We start from the raw sequence: 26743 nt of genomic DNA, 5'->3' as shown, positions 1-26743 counted from the left end.
ATATAAAGTTAACACTATAGACTGATCTATAGTCAAGGCTACAGACTGATCTGTAGTCAAGACACTATAGACTGATCTATAGTCAAGACTATAGACTGATCTATAGTCAAGACTGTAAACTGATCTATAGCCAAGACTATAGACTGAGCTATAGTCAAGACTATTGACTGAGCTATAGCCTAGACTAGAGTGATCTATAGTCAAGACTATAGAGTGATCTATAGTCAAGACTATAGACAGATCTATAGTCAAGACTATAGACAGATCTATAGTCAAGTCAATACTATAGACTGATCTATAGTCAAGACTATAGACTGATCTATAGTCAAGACTATAGAGTGATCTATAGTCAAGACTATGGAGTGATCTATAGTCAAGACTATAGAGTGATCTATAGTCAAGACTATAGAGTGATCTATAGTCAAGACTATAGAGTGATCTATAGTCAAGACTATAGAGTGATCTATAGTCACGACTATAGAGTGATCTATAGTCAAGACTATAGACTAATCTATAGTCAATACTATAGACTGATCTATAGTTAAGACTATAGATTGATCTATAGTCAACACTATAGACTGACTATAGACTGATCTATAGTCAATACTATAGACTGATCTCTAGTTAAAACTATAGATCAGTCTATAGTCTCGACTATAGACCGATCTATAGTCCAGACTATAGACTAATCTATAGTCAAAACTATAGACTGATTTATAGTCAAGTTTAAACAGCGACTGAGATCAACTAGTAGTAAATAGTTCGGGTAAGGTCTTGGCTGCGGGAACTGATTAAATTTTGAGTAAAAAATGTTTGATCTAATTTAACACACAAACAACCTAACATTATAAATTGGAAATAAAGCATGTAACAATCATAACAAACTAACACTTTCATTTTCAAAACAATTTTCAATTGTTGAAAATACTTGCGCGAGAAAAAAACAGTTTTTTATTTATGACAGTAATTTGAAAAACTACGATAATCAGCTGCTAATCACTTTCAATTAAAGAAAATAAAACAAATACTTGTTTTTCTCTGGCTGTCATCGTGACAGACAGACTCTGACTATTGTTTACGTGCATTAAAAGTTACACTGAGAGAGGGGATTGAAATGCTTAATATAAATGTTAGTGGTAGTAAGTTTTAACCCGGCTAGAGAAATGATAATTATAATGTAATAATAAAGATGATGACGAACGGTGATCGTGCAAGTGTAAAATTACACAAAAGGTGATTGACAGATGCAGATGCAATGGGCTTAACTAAATGCCTAAGTGTAGTATTAATTCATTAACGTGTAACAAATTTAAAATTGAAAATAATAATAAAACAGAGTAAATAGTAGTTAATAAATTAGCATTGATTTTAAATGGGTAATTAAAAGCATTTACAACATTAAGGCTGTTCACAGTTAAAGATTTGAAGCAAAAACACAACTTTAACTTAAATATTTTTCATTAATTTTTATTTATTTTATAATTTTTTAATTAGTTATTATTTTTTTCTTTTCTTTTTGTTTTAGATTAAAATTTTGTTTTTATTTTTTTCCATATAAAAACGCCAAAGACGTTTTAATTTCTTTGTATGCGTACATTCGTAATTGTGTGTGAGTGTGTGTGTTTGTGAGTGTCAAGCTTTGAAAGCCTTATAAAGCGAATCCCGGTTGATTGCGCTTAATTTTAAAAAATTTTTTATAATTTACTAAACGTCAACTAAAACTTCAATAACGGAGCAACGAAAACTTTCGAAAAAACCCAACAAAATGAGTATCATAGATAGTGGCAAATATCGTTTGAGAAAGGATTGGGCCAGTGCCTCTATACCATCATTGGTCGATATCGATGAACATGCCGATGATGATGAATCGGAGAATATAACAGAGAATGTAAATGCCAAGTTGCCACCACAAAAACCACCGCGCCGCAGTTCATTGGCCTTGAGTTTGTTCTCCAGCAAATCGGATAAGAGTCAAAAGAGACGCAGTTCCATAGCAACGGCTTTTCTAAGACGTGATAGCAATAAGGTGAGTTAAATAAATACTTTTACTCACCTCAGCTGTAGTTTACATTAATTTTTAACCTCAAAAATTTCTTTAACTCATTCCAGCATTCAGCCAAAGATTCCTATGAGTCCGCTGTTAAACATGAGAAAAGTGATGCCTCTAATACAACCAATTCACCGGATGTTGTTTATAGTTCCGAAGAGAATATACGCGCCTCATCGCCCAATGAACCCGGCAAAGTGTCGTATTTCGATGATGGCACCAATATACGTTGTGTCGTTAAGGGCATAGGCATCTCGAGTCCCTATGATACGCCCAACGATAAAGAACGTAATCGTCGTAGACGTAGTTCATTGCAAACGAAATTAGATAGACGTCGTCGTAAGAATTTCGAAGTTAGTTTCTCCACTCTCGAACAGAGTAATTCACAAAGCGATTTGACCAATGATAGTACAACAGGCATCGGCTCATCCGTCGATATAACCGATGAAGATGTTGATCCCAATCATACCGCCTATTTTCCCCGACAAAAACGCCATTCGTGGTGGAATATATTTGTGCCAGATAATATTAAAAACAGGTGATTTTTTTGTTTTGTTTTTTTTATTTATTTATTGTTTTGTTTTAATTAACCTGGAAATTTTGTGAAATTAATGCTAATAATGCCAATGCTGCTAACCCAACAGGATAAATAATATTTCTTGTTTCCTTTATAATTTATATTTCTGCCTAATAACGGCATGTTCGTTAAAATAACTGTTATTAATCTTGTTACTTTTTGTTGTTGTTATTTTGTTTAATAACGTTCAATAACCTTTCAGTTTCTTTTGTTAATATTGTTTACTTTTTGTGGTTTTAATTATGTAACATTTTTAACATTTATTTATTATGCCTTACCATTAATTACAATCTAACCTCAATTTTTTAATGAATACATTAATCCTGTCAAATTTATCAACACAAAAAAAGGAAAGAAAATACCATAAATAACCGGGAAATGTATGTCATGTGTTTAAAAAATCATAACAATTCTTTCTGATTCGTTAACAATGAATAATGAAGTAAAAGAGTTTAATACAAAGACAGAATAATGTCGAAATTTATAAATCATTCGGTATGTTTATTCGATTACTTGAGATAAAAATATTTAAAACTAACTGCTCGGGGCCATTGTGCAAAATATTTCATTTCAAAATATCTGGAACATTAGTTAAACTACGAATCAATTAGAATTCTGAATACACAGAGACCCAGCCCTGACAGATCATATTTATAATGTCTATAGTAGGGTTCTATAGTTGAAACGAAAAGTCGACTTTTCGACTTTTTTATTTAGTTAAAAGTCGACTTTTCGACTTATTGCATTTTATGAAAAGTCGATTTTTCGACTTTTTTCATTTAAATAAAAGTCGACATTTAGACTTTTCGACTATAAGTATTTTATAAATAGTCGACTTTTCGACTTTTTCCGACTTTTCGACTTTTTTCGACTCTTCGACTTTTTTCGACTTTTCGACTTTTTTCGACTATTTTCGACTTTTTCCGACTTTTTTCGACTTTTCGATTTTTTCGACGTTTTGACTATTTTCAACTTCTTTCTACTCTTTTCCGACTATCTTTTTACTTTTTTCGAGTTTTTCCGACTATTTTAGAGTTTTTGACTTTTTTTTCCACTTTTTTAAATTTTTGACTTGTTTTTACAATTTTCGACTTTTTCCGACTTTTCGACTTTTTTTGACTTTTCGACTTTTTACGACTTTCTTCGACTTTTTTCGACTTTATTCGACTTATCGACTTTTTTCGACTTTCAGACTTTTCGACTTTTTTCGACTTTTATTCACAAAGTCGACTTTTCGACTTTTTCACAGACGATAGTCGAGTTATCGACTCTTTTGGAAGAAAATAGTCGACTTCGACTTTTTTCGAGAAAAAGTCGATTGTTCGATTATTCGAAAGTCGATTTATAGAACCCTAGTCTATAGTATTTGTTTAGGAATTTTGTGAAAGAAACGATCAATTTCATCCAAACTTCTAATAAACGCCATCAATATCTGGAGCAGATAAGAGAATGTGAAAGAAGAAGCGTTTTAGTTTTGCATGATTCATGACCCATTTAAAATCTAAAGAATTCTTTGTTTATTTTCTAATAAATTTTATTTATTGTCTGCAGTATTTCCCAGTAAAACAAACAATAACATTTGATTTACAAATACCAAACGGTAAACAAAACTTAATTTCCGTTTTTAACCAGAAAAATAAAAGTTAATTAAAAACAAAAATAACTTAGCAAATTTCTATTAAAAAGCTTAAGAAGTTAACAAGAAAAATTTCATTTTTCGCAAAACACAAGTAAAATTATATTGCGTTTGTTCTACAGGTTGTTAGTAATAAAATAAACTTTAAAGTAAAAGTAAATAATTATTAGGGAATAATATAAACAATAAATAGTTTACTTTAAAACAAATATATATAAATAATTGATAATTATAAAGGAATTATAAAAGAATAATAAATTATTAATCAATCATGATTTACTACAATGACAACAAACGGCGTTAAAAATGTTTAACCAACTAAGGAGTATTCTCTCTAATATGTGGTTGCCACATTACATAGTTCATGCAAGTAAACAGCTTAAAAATGTAAACAAATGGTACCTTGTATTAGCTGGTAGAGTAACAACTTATTATAAATCAGTTAACAATGTTGGTTTTCTTAAACAATTTCGTTTAAATATACTTGTTTACAACTATATTTACTATTAATTGATGCAAATCAAATTCCTCATAGCACATCTTTATTGATTTTTTTAAAAGCAACAATTTAAATCTTAATTACAGTTACAGAGATGTTATTTGTTTACATATCAGGCTTGGAAAATTTAAACTTTAATATAGTACTAATTTTAATTTTCCGTTAGCCTATAGACTAGATTTTAAACTAGGCTATAGACTAAACTATAGATAGACTAAACTATAAACTAGACTATAGATGAGAATATAGTTTCGATTATCAACCAGACCATAGATGAGACTACAGCTTCGATAAACTTGACTATAGACTAGACTGTAGGCCTGACTATAGACTAGAATATATACAAGACTATAAATTAGACTATAGACTAGAATATAGACTTGATTATAGACTAGACTATAGACTAGACTATACACTAGACTATAGACTAGATTATAGACTAGACTATAGACTAGACTATAGACTAGACTATAGACTAAAGACTAGACTATACACTAGACTATACACTAGACTAATAGACTAGACTAAAGACTAGACTAAAGACTAGACTATAGACTAGACTATAGACTAGACTATAGACTAGACTATAGACTAGACTATAGACTAGACTATAGACTAGACTATAGACTAGACTATAGACTAGACTATAGACTAGACTATAGACTAGACTATAGACTAGACTATAGACTAGACTATAGACTAGACTATAGACTAGACTATAGACTAGACTATAGACTAGACTATAGACTAGACTATAGACTAGACTATAGACTAGACTATAGACTAGACTATAGACTAGACTATAGACTAGACTATAGACTAGACTATAGACTAGACTATAGACTAGACTATAGACTAGACTATAGACTAGACTATAGACGACTATAGACTAGACTATAGACTAGACTATACTAGACTATAGACTAGACTATAGACTAGACTATAGACTAGACTATAGACTAGACTATAGACTAGACTATAGACTAGACTATAGACTAGACTATAGACTAGACTATAGACTAGACTATAGACTAGACTATAGACTAGACTATAGACTAGACTATAGACTAGACTATAGACTAGACTATAGACTAGACTATAGACTAGACTATAGACTAGACTATAGACTAGACTATAGACTAGACTATAGACTAGACTATAGACTAGACTATACTATACTAGACTAGACTATAGACTAGACTATAGACTAGACTATAGACTAGACTATAGACTAGACTATAGACTAGACTATAGACTAGACTATAGACTAGACTATAGACTAGACTATAGACTAGACTATAGACTAGACTATAGACTAGACTATAGACTAGACTATAGACTAGACTATAGATTAGACTACAGACTAGACTATAGACTAGACTATATACTAGACTATAGACTAGACTATAGACTAGACTATAGACTAGACTATAGACTAGACTATAGACTAGACTATAGACTATAGACTAGACTATAGACTAGACTATAGACTAGACTATAGACTAGACTATAGACTAGACTATAGACTAGACTATAGACTAGACTATAGACTAGACTATAGACTAGACTATGGACTAGACTATAGACTAGACTATAGACTAGACTAGACTAGACTATAGACTAGACTATAGACTAGACTATAGACTAGACTATAGACTAGACTATAGACTAGACTATAGACTAGACTATAAACTAGACTATAGACTAGACTATAGACTAGACTATAGACTAGACTATGGACTAGACTATAGACTAGACTATAGACTAGACTATAGACTAGACTATAGACTAGACTATAGACTAGACTATAGACTAGACTATAGACTAGACTATGGACTAGACTATAGACTAGACTATAGACTAGACTAGACTATATAGACTAGACTATACTATAGACTAGACTATAGACTAGACTATAGACTAGACTATAGACTTGACTATAGACTAGACTATAGACTAGACTATAACTAGACTATAGACTAGACTATAGACTAGACTATAGACTAGACTATGGACTAGACTATAGACTAGACTATAGACTAGACTATAGACTAGACTATAGACTAGACTATAGACTAGACTATAGACTAGACTATAGACTAGACTATAGACTAGACTATAGACTAGACTATAGACTAGACTATAGACTAGACTATAGACTAGACTATAGACTAGACTATAGACTAGACTATAGACTAGACTATAGACTAGACTATAGACTAGACTATAGACTAGACTATAGACTAGACTATAGACTAGACTATAGACTAGACTATAGACTAGACTATAGACTAGACTATAGACTAGACTATAGACTAGACTATAGACTAGACTATAGACTAGACTATAGACTAGACTATCTATAGACTAGACTATAGACTAGACTATAGACTAGACTATAGACCTAACTAGACTACTAGACTAGACTAATAGACTAGACTATAGACCTAGACTACTAGACTAGAAAACAGACTGGACTATACACTGGACTATAGATTTTAGAAAAGGTATCGAAAATATTGTAGGAGTACCTTGTTATTTATCGATATCAAAAAGTACTAAAATACTGAGTTTTACATGCCTGGTACCCTCTAACTAAATGACTTAAGTCTCATCGTCAGATATACAGTAATTTTTGTTAATTAACAAAATATTTCTATTTAATTGATGCCCCTTAGTTGCTGAAATGACGTTAATATTTGGTTGTAATTTTGCTGAATACATGATCTACAGCACGAGACCCACCCAAAAGAGTCAATTGAGTTTGATTTTAACATTTATTTTTTGTTGTCTGTTACTTTTTTTTAATGAAAGTAAACATTTTATTTTACAAAAAAAAAAAGAAAACAACAAAACATATAATATAAACAAACACGTTTTATGGCACGCGATTTTTGTTATTAGTTTTTTTTTTTTCAAGTTGTTTATTTTACTTTATAACAATTAAATCATAAATAAAATAATGCAAAAAAAACAACAATAATAATTTGTTAAGATAATGTTATAAGTAGTTTTTTTTCAAAGATATTCCATAATATTTTAACAAATGTAAATAAATAATTAAAGGGGAAAATTTGGAATTGAAAAAATGTATAAGAAACCCAAAAGTCATAAAAGTAACAATAAACCAAATATATTAAACATTAAAGATAATGGACTAAAGGTAGACTAATAAACAACAAATAAACATAATTAATAACCTACAAATTACAAATTATAATCGAAATGATTAATGATTACAAAATTTTACAACTGTATATAGGTCATTTGAAACCGACTCTTAATTTTTATAAAAACAAAAAATCTACCAAAACTTTATAACTGTTAAAATTTGTGTTATCTTTAATTTACTGTTGTGATCATATACATTTTTATAGGCGCTAGTATAAAATTCAGAGTTGTATTTTATTTATTAACTAAAACGGTTTTCTGTAATTTATAAAAAAAAAATTTTGTTTTTAATTATAATTTTATGACCGTATACTTGACATTATCGGTTTCAATTGGTCTAACATTTTATAAATTATACTTCTGTAGTAGATTTTGTTTATACTTTTTTTTAATATTATTTATAATGTTATAGATTATTTAATTTTATTATCGTTTTAAATTCTAGCCAATCGTGTTAATAAGCTAATATGTCAAATTTTATTAGCTATATATCAAAGTATTATAAATTTTTACCAAAATATATCATAAAAATACACTTCGTGTGGACTTTTGGGAATATTTTATTATAATAATGGTCTTAAAGGCGGACGTCTAAATGTGTTTATTTCAATATTTCATAACATATTGTAATCGTTTGGATTTATTAAATTATTTGCGTAATTTTTGGTTTTGTTTACATGAGAAATAGAATGGAAATTTTTGTTCTATAATATATTAGAGATAATTTTTATAAAGTCTGGCAATTTTTTTTTTTTTTGTTTTGTGAAATTCAGAAACACATCGTATATTAATAATTGGTTTTCTTGAAAAATAGCACTTTCAATATTGTTTTGACCTTTACTTCTCAACACTGTTTCAATATTTAAACTTTTAGTTCGTTTGGTGCAATAGTAGCCTTCATGTATTCTTCTTAAGTACCTGCGGTCTTGGCCTTACCCCAAGATGGTCTTTGCCATATACAGGTTGAGCTGGAGGCGACTCACCACCATCCTCTTGTGACTTGCGAAGAACAAATATCTTTAGTCTAGTCTATAGTCTAGTCTATACTCTAGTCTATAGTCTAGTCTATAGTCTAGTCTATAGTCTAGTCTATAGTCTAGTCTATAGTCTAGTCTATAGTCTAGTCTATAGTCTAGTCTAGTCTAGTCTAGTCTATAGTCTAGTCTATAGTCTAGTCTATAGTCTAGTCTATAGTCTAGTCTATAGTCTAGTCTATAGTCTAGTCTATAGTCTAGTCTATAGTCTAGTCTATAGTCTAGTCTATAGTCTAGTCTATAGTCTAGTCTATAGTCTAGTCTATAGTCTAGTCTATAGTCTAGTCTATAGTCTAGTCTATAGTCTAGTCTATAGTCTAGTCTATAGTCTAGTCTATAGTCTAGTCTATAGTCTAGTCTATAGTCTAGTCTATAGTCTAGTCTATAGTCTAGTCTATAGTCTAGTCTATAGTCTAGTCTATAGTCTAGTCTATAGTCTAGTCTATAGTCTAGTCTATAGTCTAGTCTATAGTCTAGTCTATAGTCTAGTCTGTAGTCTAGTCTATAGTCTAGTCTATAGTCCAGTCTATAGTCTAGTCTATAGTCTAGTCTATAGTCTAGTCTATAGTCTAGTCTATAGTCTAGTCTATAGTCTAGTCTGTAGTCTAGTCTATAGTCTAGTCTATAGTCCAGTCTATAGTCTAGTCTATAGTCTAGTCTATAGTCTAGTCTGTAGTCTAGTCTATAGTCTAGTCTATAGTCCAGTCTATAGTCTAGGTCTATAGTCTAGTCTATAGTCTAAGTCTATAGTCTAGTCTATAGTCTGGTCTATAGTCTAGTCTATAGCTCTAGTCTGTAGTCTATAGTCTAGTCTATAGTTCTTGTCTATAGTCTAGTCTATAGTCTAGTCTATAGTCTATAGTCTATAGTCTAGTCTCTAGTCTAGTCTATAGTCTAGTCTCTAGTCCATTCTATAGTCTAGTCTATAGTTCTAGTCTTATAGTCTTAGGTCTATAGTCTAGTCTATAGGTCTAGTCTATAGTCTCGTCTATAGTCTAGGTCTATAGTCAAGTCTATGTCAGTCTCTAGTATATCTATAGTCTAGGTCTATTAGTCTAGTCTATAGTCAGTCTATAGTCCAGTCTATAGTCTCGTCTATAGTCTAAGTCTATAGTCTCGTCTATAAGTCTAGTTCTATAGTCTCGTCTATAGTCTAGTCTATAGTCTAGTCTATAGTCTAGTCTATAGTCTAGTCTCTATAGTCTAGTCTATAGTCTAGTCTATAGTCTTAGTCTAGTTCTTAGTCTAGTCTATAGTTCTAGTCATAGTCTAGTCTATAGTCTAGTCTATAGTCAGTCTATATTCTAGTCTATATCTAGTCCTATAGTCTAGTCATAGTCTAGTCTATAGTCCCTGTCTATAGTCTGTCTATAGTCTTAGTCTATAGTCTAGTCCTAGTCCTATAGTCTAGTCCCTAATTCCTATAGTCTGTCTAATATCTAGTCTATAGTCTAGTCTTAGTCTAGTCTATAGTCCTAGTCTAGTCCTATAGTCTAGTCTAGTCTGTAGTCTAGTCTTAGTCAGTCCTATAGTCCTAGTCTAGTCTCTAGCTAGTCCTATAGTCCAGTCTATAGTCTAGTCTAATAGTCTAGTCTATAGTCTAGTCATGTCTAGCTATAGTCTAGTCTATAGTCCCTAGTCTATAGTCCATCCCCTATAGTCTAGTCTAGGTCTAGTCTATAGTCTATCCTATAGGTCTAAGGTCTATAGGTCTAGTCTATAGTCTAGTCTATAGTCAGTCTTAGCATAGTCTAGTCTATAGTCAGTCTATAGTCTAGTCTAAGTCTAGTCTATAGTCTAGTCTAGTCTATAGCTAGTCTATAGTCTAGTCTATAGTCCAGTCTATAGTCTAGTCTATAGTCTAGTCTATAGTCTAGTCTATAGTCTAGTCTATAGTCTAGTCTATAGTCTAGTCTATAGTCTAGTCTATAGTCTAGTCTATAGTCTAGTCTATAGTCTAGTCTAGTCTAGTCTATAGTCTAGTCTATAGTCTAGTCTATAGTCTAGTCATCTAGTCTATCTATCTAGTCTAGTCTATAGTCTAGTCTATAGTCTAGTCTATAGTCTAGTCTATAGTCTAGTCTATAGTCTAGTCTATAGTCTAGTCTAGTCTATAGTCTAGTCTAGTCTATAGTCTAGTCTATAGTCTAGTCTATAGTCTAGTCTATAGTCTAGTCTATAGTCTAGTCTAGTCTATAGTCTAGTCTAGTCTGTAGTCTAGTCTATAGTCTAGTCTATAGTCTAGTCTAGTCTATAGTCTAGTCTTAGTCTATAGTCTAGTCTATAGTCTAGTCTATAGTCTAGTCTATAGTCTAGCTATAGTCTAGTCTAGTCTAGTCTATAGTCTAGTCTATAGTCTAGTCTATCAAGTCTATAGTCTAGTCATAGTCTAGTCTATAGTCTAGTCTATAGTCTATAGTCTAGTCTTAGTCTAGTTATAGTAGTCTAGTCTATAGTCTAGGTCTAAGTCTAGTCTATAGTCTGTCTATAGTTAGTCTATAGTAATCTATAGCTAATCTATAGTCTTCGTCTATAGTCTAGTGTAGTAATCTCTCTATGTCTCAAGTCTACATGGTAGTTCCAAAGTCCAGTCTATAGTCTAGTCTATAGTCTAGTCTATAGTCTAGTCTATAAGGTTCTAGTCTATAGTTTAGTCTAGTCAATAAGCCTAGTCTATAGTCTAGTGTATCGTGTAGCGATAGTCTAGTCTACAATGTAGTCGAAAGTCTAGTATATAATCTTGTATATGGTCTAGTATATAGTTTAGTCTAGTTTATAGTTTAGTCTAATTTAGTACGTTAAAACCTAATGGTGCTCTTTTCCTCTTAAGTCGGTAGGTGCTATATCAAAATTTCAATTTTCCATGCCTGCTAAGTGAGGTGAAATATTCCGTATTGAGAGTTTGAGAAATATTATGGGTTCACAGGCCAAAAAAGTGCTTACATTGGTGGTTATTTTGGATAACAATAAGCGATTACTTAATTTTTATTATATCATTACAATAACTTTTATTTTACGCATTTTAAAATGTCTATATTAATTTTAGACCCTATTTAAAATGTAAACAAATTTAAATATGTTAATTTACACAATTGAAATTGTAACAGCACTAATTTGAAATCTAGTTAAAAACACGATTAAATATTTACATTGTAAAATATTTTAATTCAAAAATTATTTTTTCGAAAAAAAAAGATAAATGATGCATTTTTTTCTATAAAGCACACTTTAAAAAAGAATAACTAATAATGATGATGATAATAGCAATAAAAAAACATTAACAAATGTATAATATAACATGTGTTGTTGCGAAATAAATGATAATAAATTTTATTTACTTTTGATATTCAAGTGCAATTAATTTGCATTAAAAAAATGCAAAACAAATAAATGAATGAACAAAAAAGCAGGCGGACAGACAGACATAAATAATAACAAATATGTAGTGATGAACAGACATTTAACAATTTAATGGCAAATTTTTTAAAAACACATAAAATATGCAACATCTTGGTTCATTTTAATTAATGTGTTTACAACGTATTATTATAACTACTACGTTTTAATTCTTAATAATAAAAAATTGGAAATAAAAAACAAAATAATTTAAATTATTTGTAAAAAAAATAAGATAATTAAAAATGTTTCTATACTTTTACAGTTTTTGGACGTCAATTAAAGAACTGCATAAATGGGTTTTTAATTAATTTATGTTTGAAATTAATTAAATTATTAATAGTAGAAAATTTCAAGTACGTTTTACGGTATAATACAGTGTTATGCTATCATTCTTCTGTTTATCTATTGTTTTGTTTACTATTAGCACTCATCGTAAGTGATTAGCTTACAGTAACGAGAAGTTTATTGTTGTTTATTAATTTCATTCATCATGAATGGTTAGCCAAAGCTATTTATTTTGTTATACTGGCGACTTTTGCCATCACAAATGTGTGTTTATTCAAACATTTGTACCGGTTCGTCGCGTAACTTTTATAGTTTGTGGGAGTAAGTTGCGGAGTTTTCATATGTCTCGTCTTATCATCTATTTAAGGATTCATTATGATATCATTTTTGATCTTTCAGATGTATACGTTTAAGTTACTTCTAGATTATAGTTGGAAGAGACTTAACAATTTACAAAAAAAAACTCATTACTTCTAAAATTAAATCTTTTTTATTGTGTACGTTTAAGTCACTTCTGAATGATAGTTGGAAGTTTGAATACATTAAAGAAAACTTCTAGGTGTCCTCTAGGCGTTACCTCCATACTTTGGAGACTAAATGCGAGACCAATTTGATGGCCTCATCGAGTGGAAGTTATTTCTGTTGTCACTTCTGGATGGCAGAGAGAAAACTTCTCGGTATCTCCCAGATGCCACTTCCGGGACTAATTGTTCTTTACGGAAGATAATAATAATGACAATTCGGAGATGATCTTATTATCACATGGAAGATATTTCTAGATGATAGTCCTATCGCTTGGATGATACCTTTGTTGTCAAATCTGAAAGATTGATTAAACAACTTTTAAGAGTCTTATAGAAGTCAATTGCATGTGGCTTATAGAGGAAACTTCTACGAGAAAGAGTTCTTCCCGCCGAAAGATTTCAATAAAGATATTTTAAGAATAATGATATCTCCGCGGTTAAATAGGTGACCAATTTGATCGTCTTATCCCGTGAAGGAAGATAACTTCTGTATGATAGTTGGATGATTATATTCTTTAGAAAAACTACTGGAAGTCTTCTTGTTGCCACTTTATTATGATATTTAGAAGATTGTACACAAAAAACTTTTGGAAAGGACAGTTCCTGTCGATGGCAAATCAGAATAATGATATCTCCGCGGTTAAAGAAGCGACCAATTTGATCGCCTCATCCCGTGGAAGGAAAGAAATTCTGTTGTCACATCTGTATAACAGTTGGATGATATTTAGAAAAACTTCTGGGTGTCTTCTTGAAGTAATTTAATCGCATGGAAGATACTTCTGTTGTCGTTTATATATGACAGGTGGAAGATTGAAAATCTACAAGCAGTCACTTCTATGTGCCTCATAGGAAATACTTTCACGAGGAATTGTTCTTCCCGATGAAAAATCATAACAATGAATGCGTAAAATATGCTTTTGTTTTCCATTGTACACATTTGGAAAAACTTCTAGGAATCACTTCTATGAGCCTCATAGAACACACTTTCATGATCGCGTGGATGATGCTTATGTTGTCATTTCTTGCTGACAGTTGAAATCATCTAATAGTCACGTCCTCGAGTAACATAAAGGACACTTTTACTAGAAACAGTTCTTTCTAACGTTTGGTCATAATAATGATACGTGTACATCTTAAGGCAGGGAAGATACTTTTAGGTGATTTGACGCTATAAAAAGAAGGTTTCAAGGGATTCTCTTACAACAATGAACTCAGTATATTAAAGTACTGGCGGTTGTGTGCAGCGGGGGCAATTTAATATCAGTAAAAAAAGATAAAAACGAAACTGGAGGCAATATAGAAAAACAAAAACAAAACACAAAATATGATAACACACAGAGCGCTCTAATGGATGTATGGAAGCCAATGGAAGAAAAAGGAAAAAAGAAGAAAGAGAAAATAAGAGAAAACGCATAAAAAACATACAGACAGCCACTAAAAACAACAATAACAACAACTAAATGGTGGAAGGCAGATGAATACAAAATAAAAATCCATGACAAACAATTGTAAAAAATAAAATTAAAAAAAAATGTAATAAAATAAAAAGAAGAAATCACTCACACTGGAAATGACAAACAAAAAAAAAACACTACTATAACACAAAGTAGAGACAACAATTTGTATAATTCAAATTTATTAAATTAGTTTAACGCGAACGGGTCGAGCATAGAGACACACAGAAAATTTAAAAAACGAAACGAAACAAAAGAAAATGTTTTTACAAATAAATTATAATAAAATTTGTTCTTAAATTACAAGAGAAATTATTACAAAATAAATTCTAACTTGTAACAAAATAAACAGTGTTACCCTTTTTAATAATAGTATCACAAAAACGAAAGTAAACAAAAGTGAAATTTGAAATTCCAACATTATTTACAAAATTGTAAAACTAATTATGAAAATTATTCAATAACAACTTAATAACTACTTAAATCCTACGATTTCTATTAAAAAAAATATATATAAAAACATTAGTAAATGTTATCTAAACTTATTTTGACAATGTCAAGTTTCTTGATAACAAACAAACAAAATTCTTGTCTTATCTTAAAAAAATAATTAATTTAAATATTTAAATTTAACAAAAACGAAATTAAAACCCAAACTAAAGCAAAAAAAATTGCCATAAATCGTGTAATATATTAAAAAACTTAAAAACTTTAAATCCAAAAAAAAACCTAAAATGTTTAAATAAGTTTCTAAAAACTTGACTACACAAATGTTTTAAATTGTATGTAGTAGCATATTGCCAACTACACTTGGTCAACAGCAACAACACAAAAAACTAAACAACCAACGTTTTGACAAACAGACATTTAGACCTTACGGACCACAACTAAGTCAACTTCTGTTAACAACTGTTGTACTATACAGTGTGTATTTGTTTATTTATTTATTGTTAAACAAATATTTACAGAGTTTGTTACGTTTGCAAAAAAAACCTATAATAAAATAATAACAATAAAGTTAATAAATATTCAAGTTGGTTTTTATACCCACCATCAAAAAAGATGGGGGGTATATTGATTTTGTCATTCCGTTTGTAACACATCGAAATATTGGTCATAGACCCACAAAAGTATATATATTCTGGGTCCTCATTAAATTCTAAGACGATCTAGCCATGTCTGTCCGTCTGTCCGTCTGTCCGTCCGTCCGTCCGTCTGTCTGTCTGTCTGTCTGTTGAAAGCACGATAGAGTCCGAATGAAAAGAGCTAGAGGGTTGAAATTTCACATAAATATTTCTTATAGGTAAGGTTTGTTTGGTATTGAAAATGGGCAATATCGGTCCACGTTTTCGGATAGCCCCCATACAAGTGGCCCTCGAAAAGCAGCTTTAACAGCCATAACTTGTTTAAAAATACGAATATAGCGATGAAATTCGACATAAGTAAGTTTCTTGTGATCCAAAATCACTGTGCAAAATTTTATGAGGATCGGTCCATAATTGACCCTATCCCCATATAAGGTACCCTTCAGAAAATGACTTTAACGCTCATTACTGGCTTAAAAATTCTAGTATATAGATGAAATTCGTCATAAGTAATTTTCATACGAGTCAAAATCTATCTAAAAAATTTTATGTTGATCGGTCCATGATTGACCCTACCCCCCATATAAGGTCCCCTTCAGAAAATTCCTTTAACGCTTATAACTGGCCTAATAATACGAATATATAGATGAAATTCGACATAAGTAAGTTTCATTCGAGTCAAACGAGGTTTGATGGTGGGTATATAAGATTCGGCATAGCCGAATATAACACTCTTACTTGTTGTTGTTTCGTTTGTTTCATTTTACAAACAATAATAAAAAAAAATTATTTATGTTTAAAATCAGCTGATACAGTAAAAACTAAACTATGTATTATAGTAACGGAATTTTAAATTACATAAAGCGTAAAAAAGTTTGAAATATATATAAATAAATAGTCAATTGAAAATTACACATAAAAATATCTTTGGAAAATATGTTTCCATTATTCGAATCTAAAATTTATTTAATGGATTATTACAAATAATTTTTCGGAAACTAAAACTGAACAAAAACTTTTAAGGACAAACTCGATGTACCTATTTACTTTGCTAAATTGGATTACAACGGATTTGTTGCCTAGAAAACTAAGGGCTAACTGTAACAGGGTTATGATCCTACAGATCTTACTGGCTTGAAAGTATTACAGATGACATAGAGACATCAAACCTCCCTGATAAAACCCTACATTTATACTTCATTCTCAAAATCTCGCTGGCTCAAAAAAAGGGAAGAAGAAGTTTGATTTCAGACTATAGACCATAGAATAGACTAGACTATAGACAAGACTATAGACTAGACTATAGAATAGACTAGACTATAGTCTCTAGTTCAGACTATAGACTATAGTCGAGACTATAGACTAGACTATAGACAAGACTATAGAATAGACTAAAGACTAGACTATAGACTAGAATATAGACTAGACTATAGTCCAGACTACAGATTAGACTATAGACTAAACTATAGACTAGACTATAGACTAAACTATAGACTAGACTATAGACTAGACTATAGACTAGACTATAGACTAGACTATAGACTAGACTATAGACTAGACTATAGACTAGACTATAGACTAGACTATAGACTAGACTATAGACTAGACTATAGACTAGACTATAGACTAGACTATAGACTAGACTATAGACTAGACTATAGACTAGACTATAGACTAGACTATAGACTAGACTATAGACTAGACTATAGACTAGACTATAGACTAGACTATAGACTAGACTATAGACTAGACTATAGACTAGACTATAGACTAGACTATAGACTAGACTATAGACTAGACTATAGACTAGACTATAGACTAGACTATAGACTAGACTATAGACTAGACTATAGACTAGACTATAGACTAGACTATAGACTAGACTATAGACTAGACTATAGACTAGACTATAGACTAGACTATAGACTAGACTATAGACTAGACTATAGACTAGACTATAGACTAGACTATAGACTAGACTATAGACTAGACTATAGACTAGACTATAGACTAGACTATAGACTAGACTATAGACTAGACTATAGACTAGACTATAGACTAGACTATAGACTAGACTATAGACTAGACTATAGACTAGACTATAGACTAGACTATAGACTAGACTATAGACTAGACTATAGACTAGACTATAGACTAGACTATAGACTAGACTATAGACTAGACTATAGACTAGACTATAGACTAGACTATAGACTAGACTATAGACTAGACTATAGACTAGACTATAGACTAGACTATAGACTAGATTATAGACTAGACTATAGACTAGACTATAGACTAGACTATAGACTAGACTATAGACTAGACTATAGACTAGACTATAGACTAGACTATAGACTAGACTATAGACTAGACTATAGACTAGACTATAGACTAGACTATAGACTAGACTATAGACTAGACTATAGACTAGACTATAGACTAGACTATAGACTAGACTATAGACTAGACTATAGACTAGACTATAGACTAGATTATAGACTAGACTATAGACTAGACTATAGACTAGACTATAGACTAGACTATAGACTAGACTATAGACTAGACTATAGACTAGACTATAGTCCAGACTACAGATTAGACTATAGACTAAACTATAGACTAGACTATAGACTAAACTATAGACTAAACTATAGACTAGACTATAGACTAGACTATAGACTAGACTATAGACTAGACTATAGACTAGACTATAGACTAGACTATAGACTAGACTATAGACTAGACTATAGACTAGTCTATAGACTAGACTATAGACTAGACTATAGACTAGACTATAGACTAGACTATAGACTAGACTATAGACTAGATTATAGACTAGACTATAGACTAGACTATAGACTAGACTATAGACTAGACTATAGACTAGACTATAGACTAGACTATAGACTAGACTATAGACTAGACTATAGACTAGACTATAGACTAGACTATAGACTAGACTATAGACTAGACTATAGACTAGACTATGACTAGACTATAGACTAGATATAGACTAGACTATAGACTAACTAAGACTAACTATAGACTAGACTATATACTAGAACTATAGACTAGACTATAGACTAACTATAGACTAGACTATAGACTAGACTATAGACAGACTTAGACTAACTATAGACTAGACTATAGACTATACTATAGACTATACATAGACTAGACTATAACTAGACTATAGACTATCTTATGACTAGAACTATAGACTAGAACTATAGACTAGACTATAGACTAGACTATAGACTAGACTATAGACTAGACTATAGACTAGACTATAGACTAGCTAGTAGACTAGACTATAGACTAGACTATAGACTAGACTATAGACTAGACTATAGACTAGACTATAGACTAGACTATAGACTAGACTATAGACTAGACTATAGACTAGACTATAGACTAGACTTAGACTAGACTATAGACTAGACTATAGACTAGACTATAGACTAGACTATAGACTAGACTATAGACTAGACTATAGACTAGACTATAGACTAGACTATAGACTAGGACTATAGACTGGACTATAGACTAGACTAAGTAGTCTAGACTATGGAGGCTAGGACTATACTATAGACTAGACTATAGACTAGACTATAGACTAGACTATAGACTAGACTAGAGACTAGACTATAGACTGGACTATAGACTGGACTATAGACTGGACTATAGACTAGACTATAGACTAGACTATAGACTAGACTATAGAGTAGCCTTTAGAATAGCCTTTAGAATAGACTATAGAGTAGACAAGAGACTAGACTATAGACTAGACTATAGACTAGACTACAGACTAGACTATAGACTAGACTACAGACTAGACTATAGACTAGTCTATAGACTACACTATAGGCTAGACTATAGATTAGACTACAGTCAGGAATATAGACTAGAATATACTCCAGTCTATAGATTATACTATATACTAGACTTTAGTCCAGACTATAGATTAAACTATAGACATGACTATATTCTAGACTATAGTCCATACTATAGACCAGACTATAAGACTAGGCAGTGTATAAATTACAAAAAGTACCGATATAAAAAAGTACTGAATTTTCCATGCCTGTTGCCAATACTTTTTACCCAAATTTTTTTTTTTAGCAAAGTCATCGTATCGGATTATCCTAATTAACAAATGTCGCGTGATAATTCACACCTAATTTATGTATGTTTTTTGACTTTGTTGTAAAATAAAGTTTATTATCTTTATTGTTATAATTTTACAAGAACGAAAAAAAACTTTAAAATCAACAAGAATAAAAAATTCCATTTAATTTTTTTTTGTTAACACGGAAAATTAATTAAGAAATCAAAGTCAAACAAAGTAAAGATATCAAATTGCACAATATTTGTACTTTGTACTAAAGAATTGCATCGCGAATTGATTGATTGAGTGATGGGGCAATAAAATTTTGTATTTTACTCATTATACAATAGAACTTTTGAAGGAATTTGAGTGCTTAATGAAAAAATACTCAATATTTTTTATAAAAATTTTTAAAAATAAAATTTATGCTAATTTTTTTAAGCAAAAGAATAAAGAAATTTTAATTTTCAAAATTTTAGCGGCATTTTATTTTTTATCATATTAAAAAGTAAATATTTTTATTAAGGGCGTAATTTTGCTATTGCAATCTTGGATTTATTCTAAAATTTGTAAATATTTTTAACATAAATTGCCGTTGAACACAATTTTTTCAGTTAATCATAAATTAACTATTTTATACTTATACAGTTACTTTTTTCACACCTAAAAATTGTCAAATCACTTTTTAATCACTTGAATAATTTTTCACTTAAATCAGCAGTTAAATTTTGCTTGCAGTCATAATAAAAAAATTACAATTTTGAAAAAAATGTTGACAGTTAATTTGTTAAAAATTTAAGTGTACTGACCTAATTTTTCAATAACGAAAGTAATTTAGAGAGAAAATAGTTTGCAGTTAAATGAAAAGTTTAAATCGTAGTATAAATATTTAATTAAATGTTAAAGAGATAATATGATTTTGAATAAATAAATAATTATTTTGATGAAATATTTAATTGGTTTGAGGTTATTTCAATTATTAAATTTCTTAAATGTTTTGGATTTTAAAATAAAACAATAACAATTTTAGACGTTTGCCAGAAATTTTAAAAGGTTTTAAAAGAGTTTTTTTACAAATTCCTAAATAATTTGATTCTCATTCGACTTCTTCACAGTTTACCGATATTCTTTTTAAGTTACTGGGAATTCCAGTGACTCTTCAGTTAAACAAATTTGCATGTTCATTTAAATTTTTTTTTTTTTTTAATTTTAAAATGCATTTAAAGTTTTTTTCTACAAATCTCTTCAAAAACTGCTGATGAGCTCCCAAAATATTTCAATTTGCAATTATTTTGAATGCATGAAGTGATGACTTGCATTTTTTTTCATAAAAATGACAAATAAATATATTTCGTCATGTTTTTTTTTTCTTTCAATATATCATGGCCTCAAAAGTTTAACAAGTGTTAAGTGTTTCAAAAACTCTATCTTAAGTATTTCATCAAAATATGTATTCAATTTGGTAGATAAATTTGGCAATGTGGGCGTGACAATTCGTGAATTTAGCTTCTTAAAGAAATGTGGCAACAGCGCAATTATTTATTTCACAATGCAGTTTGAAATAAAATGTGAAATGAAATGCTATGAAGTGTAAGTTAAGGTTAAAGAAAGGAGGATCAAAAATTATCGATATACCGCAAAGATGTCTAAATATTATCCCGTAGAAGAAACATTTTCGATCAACAACAACAACCATTGTAGGGTTTTATAGTAAATCGAGATTGGAACCATCGAGTTAAGGTTAAAGGAAAGAGGGTTAAATGTCTAAACAACAATAACATCCATTGTACATTGTACATTGACTCTGCCATTTTATTCCAACTATTATTTACAAATTCGACTTTTTTTCCTACAAAATAGTCGACTTAACGACTTCTTTAACATATATTTAAAAAAAGACGGTAAGTCGACTATCTGTTTAGGAAAAAAAAGACGACTATCCCTAAAATGTTTAAAAAATGTGGATATTTTACCATAAACAATTAATATTTTTTTAATTTAATTAAAAAATACAAATTTTTATCTCCATTCCCATATAAACACCCAAAACCAAAGTATAACAAGTAGTCCGACTCTCACATATAGGAAATTACTCTCTCACATATACGTGTTCCGTGTGAATTCAACTCTCTTCTGAGAAGTTTAAACTTGTCAAAACACTCAAAAGTTTACCTTACTTTTTTACTTTTTGACCACTTTTAAGGATCGTACGCGAAATTTCAGTTATCCACAAAAAATCTGTAATTTTTTAAAATAGATTCATTGAACTTTTCACATAAAATATTCTTTAATTTTCTTAAACTGGAAAAAATATTTTTTTCTATTTATTGGCATTTCATTTTTGTTGTTGTTGAATTTTAATTTACAAACAGAGTTTCAATTTTTAGTATTGAAAATTCAAACAAACCAACACATATACTTTTTTGTTACCAACACATATTTAGAGTTAGGTACTTTCTCACTAACACATGCTTAGAGTTAGGTACTGCTGTCAAAGAGTCGGACTACTTGTTATACTTTGCCCAAAACCAATTAGCTTTTTCAATTTTTTTTTTTTTATTATTTTAAATATGCATATTATTTTTTAATAAAATTCAATGTCAATATTATTAATTTATACAATCAATATATTAAATTTAATTAATTTATTGTAAAAAATAATAATACCATCAGCTTATCAGTCAATAGCCAAAGTTCATTACCAACTTTCTATTTTTAATAAAAATAAATAAAAAAAGATTTTGTAAAGACAAATTATAAATTAAAAATAATTCTAACATAATTAATTTAATCACATTTTCCAACTAATATTGATTAACATTCTCCAAAAAAAAACTATTAATTTTAAGATTTGAAATCTTATCAGTTAAATTTTTTGGCGAAATCTTATAAATTTAGTAAAACTATCAGGATTGTGAAATTATCGTGCGTAAAACTTTTTCTAATTAATCAAGAGGTTTCTTTCTAACATAAATTTCATAATTTATAAATACGTAATTTGATTAGATCTAGGTAAATCCATAGATAAGTAAAAAAAATAAGTATAAAAATCAAACCTCTTGAGATTTGTAGAAATTTCTGCATGATTATTATACGATGAAATTATAATTAAGTTTATGATGTCAATAACCAGTCTACACAAGAAAATTTTATTGTTTACAAGACAATGTTACGTGTAGACTCTCAAGAGAGAAAATAACGGAGAAAAAATTAATGTTATGACTCCTACCTAGTCAAAACTCTAGCGAATTAAGATGAATTCTTTATATTTTGACAGTGTCTATTGAGCGAGATTTTTGTATTGAGTTTGACAGCTGATGGATAAATTGTAATGAACAAATAACTGTTGAAATGTCTGCACCTTATAATCGATTTGCCTTGATTCCTCACTTGCTTATAACCCAGTCTACACATGCAATAATTTTATTATAAAATGTTGAATTCTAATGCTAGGAGAAAGGGAAGAAGCAACTAACTAAACTGTTTACGGGTTCTTCCAGCACTTATGCAAATTGGATCTGTCATTTCAACATGATGATTTCCTAGTAGGGAAGGGAAAATGTCACCTTTTAAGCGCTCTGTGACAGATCACTAAAAGAATGTAATTAAATTTGTTTCGCATTGGGTTTTATAAAATTGCTGGAGAGTAAAGAATATTGAAATCAAACTATTCAAGTTCTTTAAAAAGCGGTTCTAATACTTACAGTGAAAGAAACTTGTCACTTTGACACCTTCAAAACAATATGTGCCGAAACGAAACTGAAAAGTTTTTGTCAGATTGAGAGACTTAGCTTAAAAGATGAAACATCATAATTTAAGAGTGATTTGTCTCCTTAAATAGAATTTAAACTGGTCCCTTCGTACAAAATTTTTAGAACTATGAATGGATTTTTAAAAATAAGGACTGGATCTATAAAAAAATCGGCGTTGAAATAGATTTTTTTTTTTGTAACTGTCAATTCCTAATTTATTGTGCTTTTCTTTACAAAAGTCGGCCGAAAAGTATATATTTTACTATATTCTCTATTATATTTTAGCTATGCTTTCGGAGAGTCTATAAATTTAAGTATTCTGCAACTGTCTGTGAAACTTTCTAAGATAATTAAATATAAAATTTATTTTTATTTACTTCACAACATACCGCAGAAGTTTTATAAACTTATTTATAGAATTAATATCCATTTGATTATACTATCATAAACTTTAGTATTTGCCATAACCAAAACTTTTGAAGGGGGATTTCTTTTTTACTACAAAAGAAATTCATGGGGTAAAAACATATATTTTAAATTACTTTATGATACCTACAAAATATATTTATAAAAAACTCTTTGAACTTGAAAAATTTTAATCTATATTTATTTAAAAACAGAAATGAAATTACCTTTAAATTCGAATGAATAATGTCTCATATATGTTTTGATATTTCAATTATTTTTTTTTTTTTTTTGTATTATTAATTGCTAATCATAAAATAAAATATTAGTTCTGGTTAACAAAAAAAAATAATCATTGATTATATCTAACAGATATAATAAGTTAGCAACACACCTTTCGGTTATAGAATACACTTAAAGAAATTATTTATATAAATATTTGTTAATTTGTTTATAGTGCAATATTTTTTTTTCTTAAATATCATTGACATTGTATGGTTTTATTGCGTCTTGTTTGCAATTAAATTTTTGCAAAATTTTTAAATAAATATGAACAGTTAATAGATTTATTATTTAACAATTCAAATATATTTGATTGACAGGGGGAGTAAACAAAAGAATAATTGAACAAATAATGCAATTATAGTCAAAATATGTTAAATTTTGTAAACAAAAAGCTTTTATTGATTACTAAAGAATGTTCTTAAATTTGTTGAATTTACTTTAAATTTATCTTTGATCACTTTAATACGATCACTTTATGGAATTTTTATATAAATTATAACTATTGAGATCATTTTTGTACCATCGCTAGCAAATTTAATGAAATCATGAGTAATAAGACGACAAACTGTAGAATGTTATTACGAATGTGTCGTGTGAACAGAGTAATTCGCAATAGTAATTGAGAAAGTTAAATAAGTAAATTGTGATGCCGTGGTAACATAGTATTATCGCAACAGATTCTAATACAAACTAAAATTGTGCTACCTAATTAGTGTTTCATAATATATAGTTTCAAAATTGTATTAGGTATTAAAAACTAAATGATTTCATGAACTCCAAAGAGATTATTGTCATCTCTATCGAATTTATCGAAATCAAGAGGAATAAAACCAAAAACTATCAAATCGTATTACGAATGTGTCGTGTGAACTAAGTAATTTGCAACAGTAATTGAGAAACCAAATTAAGTGGTGCCGTGGGAACATAGTATTTTTGTTTTAAACTTAATTCTTTTGAGAATTACAAATAAATCTTTAATAATTCTATTCAATTTATCAAAAGAAACAGGAATAAAATGACAAATTGTCTAATTGAATCAAGAATCTCATCGCAATAGTTAGACAGAAAGCGAATTAAGTAAATAGCGGTGCCATGGGAACATAGTATTATTGTTTTAACTGAATTCTTTTCAGAATTATGAATAAATCTCTACTAACTCTGTTCAATTAATCTATCAAAATAAACTGGAATAAAACGACGAACTGTCAAATTGAAACTCATCGCAATAGTTAAACAGAAAGAGAATTAAATAAATATCGGTACCGTGGGAACATAGTATTATCCCCAATAAATGCTAACATTTCAAAATAACTTGAACAGTTACTTCCATTATTCAAAATTTTTTATGTTTTTAAAAACAAATATTTTGAACCAAAGTATATACTTTGTTTTGAACCTAATCTAGAAGAATCTCAAAACAAAGCTGTAAAAAACAATAAATAATTAAAATTAAAACCAGTAAACGTTAAAATATCAAAAAATCCGCAATATATCATCAAAACAATTTCTTAACTAGATTTTAGAAAAACTGTTAACACTCGAGACAAACCTGCCCTTAACAACAAATTTATTTAATTTATGTATTTTTTATATATTTATTAATGCATAACACACAGCTGATTGATTTATTAATGTGTGATTAGTATTAAAAAAAAAGCCAAAATATTTGTATTCAAACAAATTTGTATAAGATTTGTGTGACAGACGGACATAACTCGATACCAAACATCAGCACTCAGCTGCCTCTCATCACTCAATTATCGCGTAAATAAACGTTAAGTTGTCTCAAAATTTACGCATATGTATACTAATTGATAAAATCAATAAAAAATATTTAAACAACTAAATTGAGGAACAACGGATATGATTTTTTTTCTTTATTATAAATATTTTGGGTGCACAAAAGAGCTATAAAAGTATTAGTTCGTTTTTTTCAATTCAGTTTAGAGAAATGTTGTAAACAAATAATCTGCCATTCCCAGTGGTTTGACAACTTTACTTGCTTTTATAAACAAACAGTCACCAGAAATTCTCATATTTAACGTAAAAACTTCTTATCGAAACATTAACTTAATTAATGTCATTAAAAGAGTCGACTGTAAACTGTGCATCAGTATTTCCTTTCAAAATCAAAAGGTTTCAATTCAGTTTAGTGGAGTTAGAATATAATGTAAATAAAAGCTTTGCTATTCACAGTAGTTTGATAACTTCACTATTTATTCAAAGCAAACAGTGTTGCCACCAGAAATTCTCATATTCTGCGTAAAAACTTGTTATCAAAGACTACTTTTAGTTTTATCTGAAACATTAACTTAATTAATGTCATTTTGAGAGTCGACTGTCAACTGTGTATCAGTATTTGTATTCATAATCAAAAAGTTTCAATTCAGTTTAGTAGAGTTAGAATATAATGTAAATAAAAGCTTTACTATTCACAGGGGTTTGATAACTTCATTATTTATTCAAAGCAAACAGTGTT

The 26743-nt window shown here is 29.5% G+C and overlaps 1 protein-coding gene across 1 annotated transcript in view; it reads left to right on the top strand.

The window, feature by feature from the left end:
• Positions 1-26743, top strand: part of LOC119605381 — a gene marked incomplete at its 3' end in the record, with an annotated part of 62821 nt that overhangs the window by 16424 nt on the left and 19654 nt on the right. Inside the window, exons 2-3 of the mRNA XM_037958440.1 lie at positions 1526-2026; positions 2110-2585. Coding sequence (XP_037814368.1) covers positions 1766-2026; positions 2110-2585 — 737 coding nt within the window. The remainder of the gene's footprint in view (positions 1-1525; positions 2027-2109; positions 2586-26743) is intronic.

The sequence above is a fragment of the Lucilia sericata genome, unplaced genomic scaffold (genome assembly GCF_015586225.1).
Source record: "Lucilia sericata isolate MDLA Ls3-8-SP2 unplaced genomic scaffold, ASM1558622v1 Contig000479F_arrow, whole genome shotgun sequence".
NCBI classification, from domain to species: domain Eukaryota; kingdom Metazoa; phylum Arthropoda; class Insecta; order Diptera; family Calliphoridae; genus Lucilia; species Lucilia sericata.
Note: the sequence above shows the minus strand (reverse complement) of the source record. Positions and strands in the feature narration are given on the sequence as shown.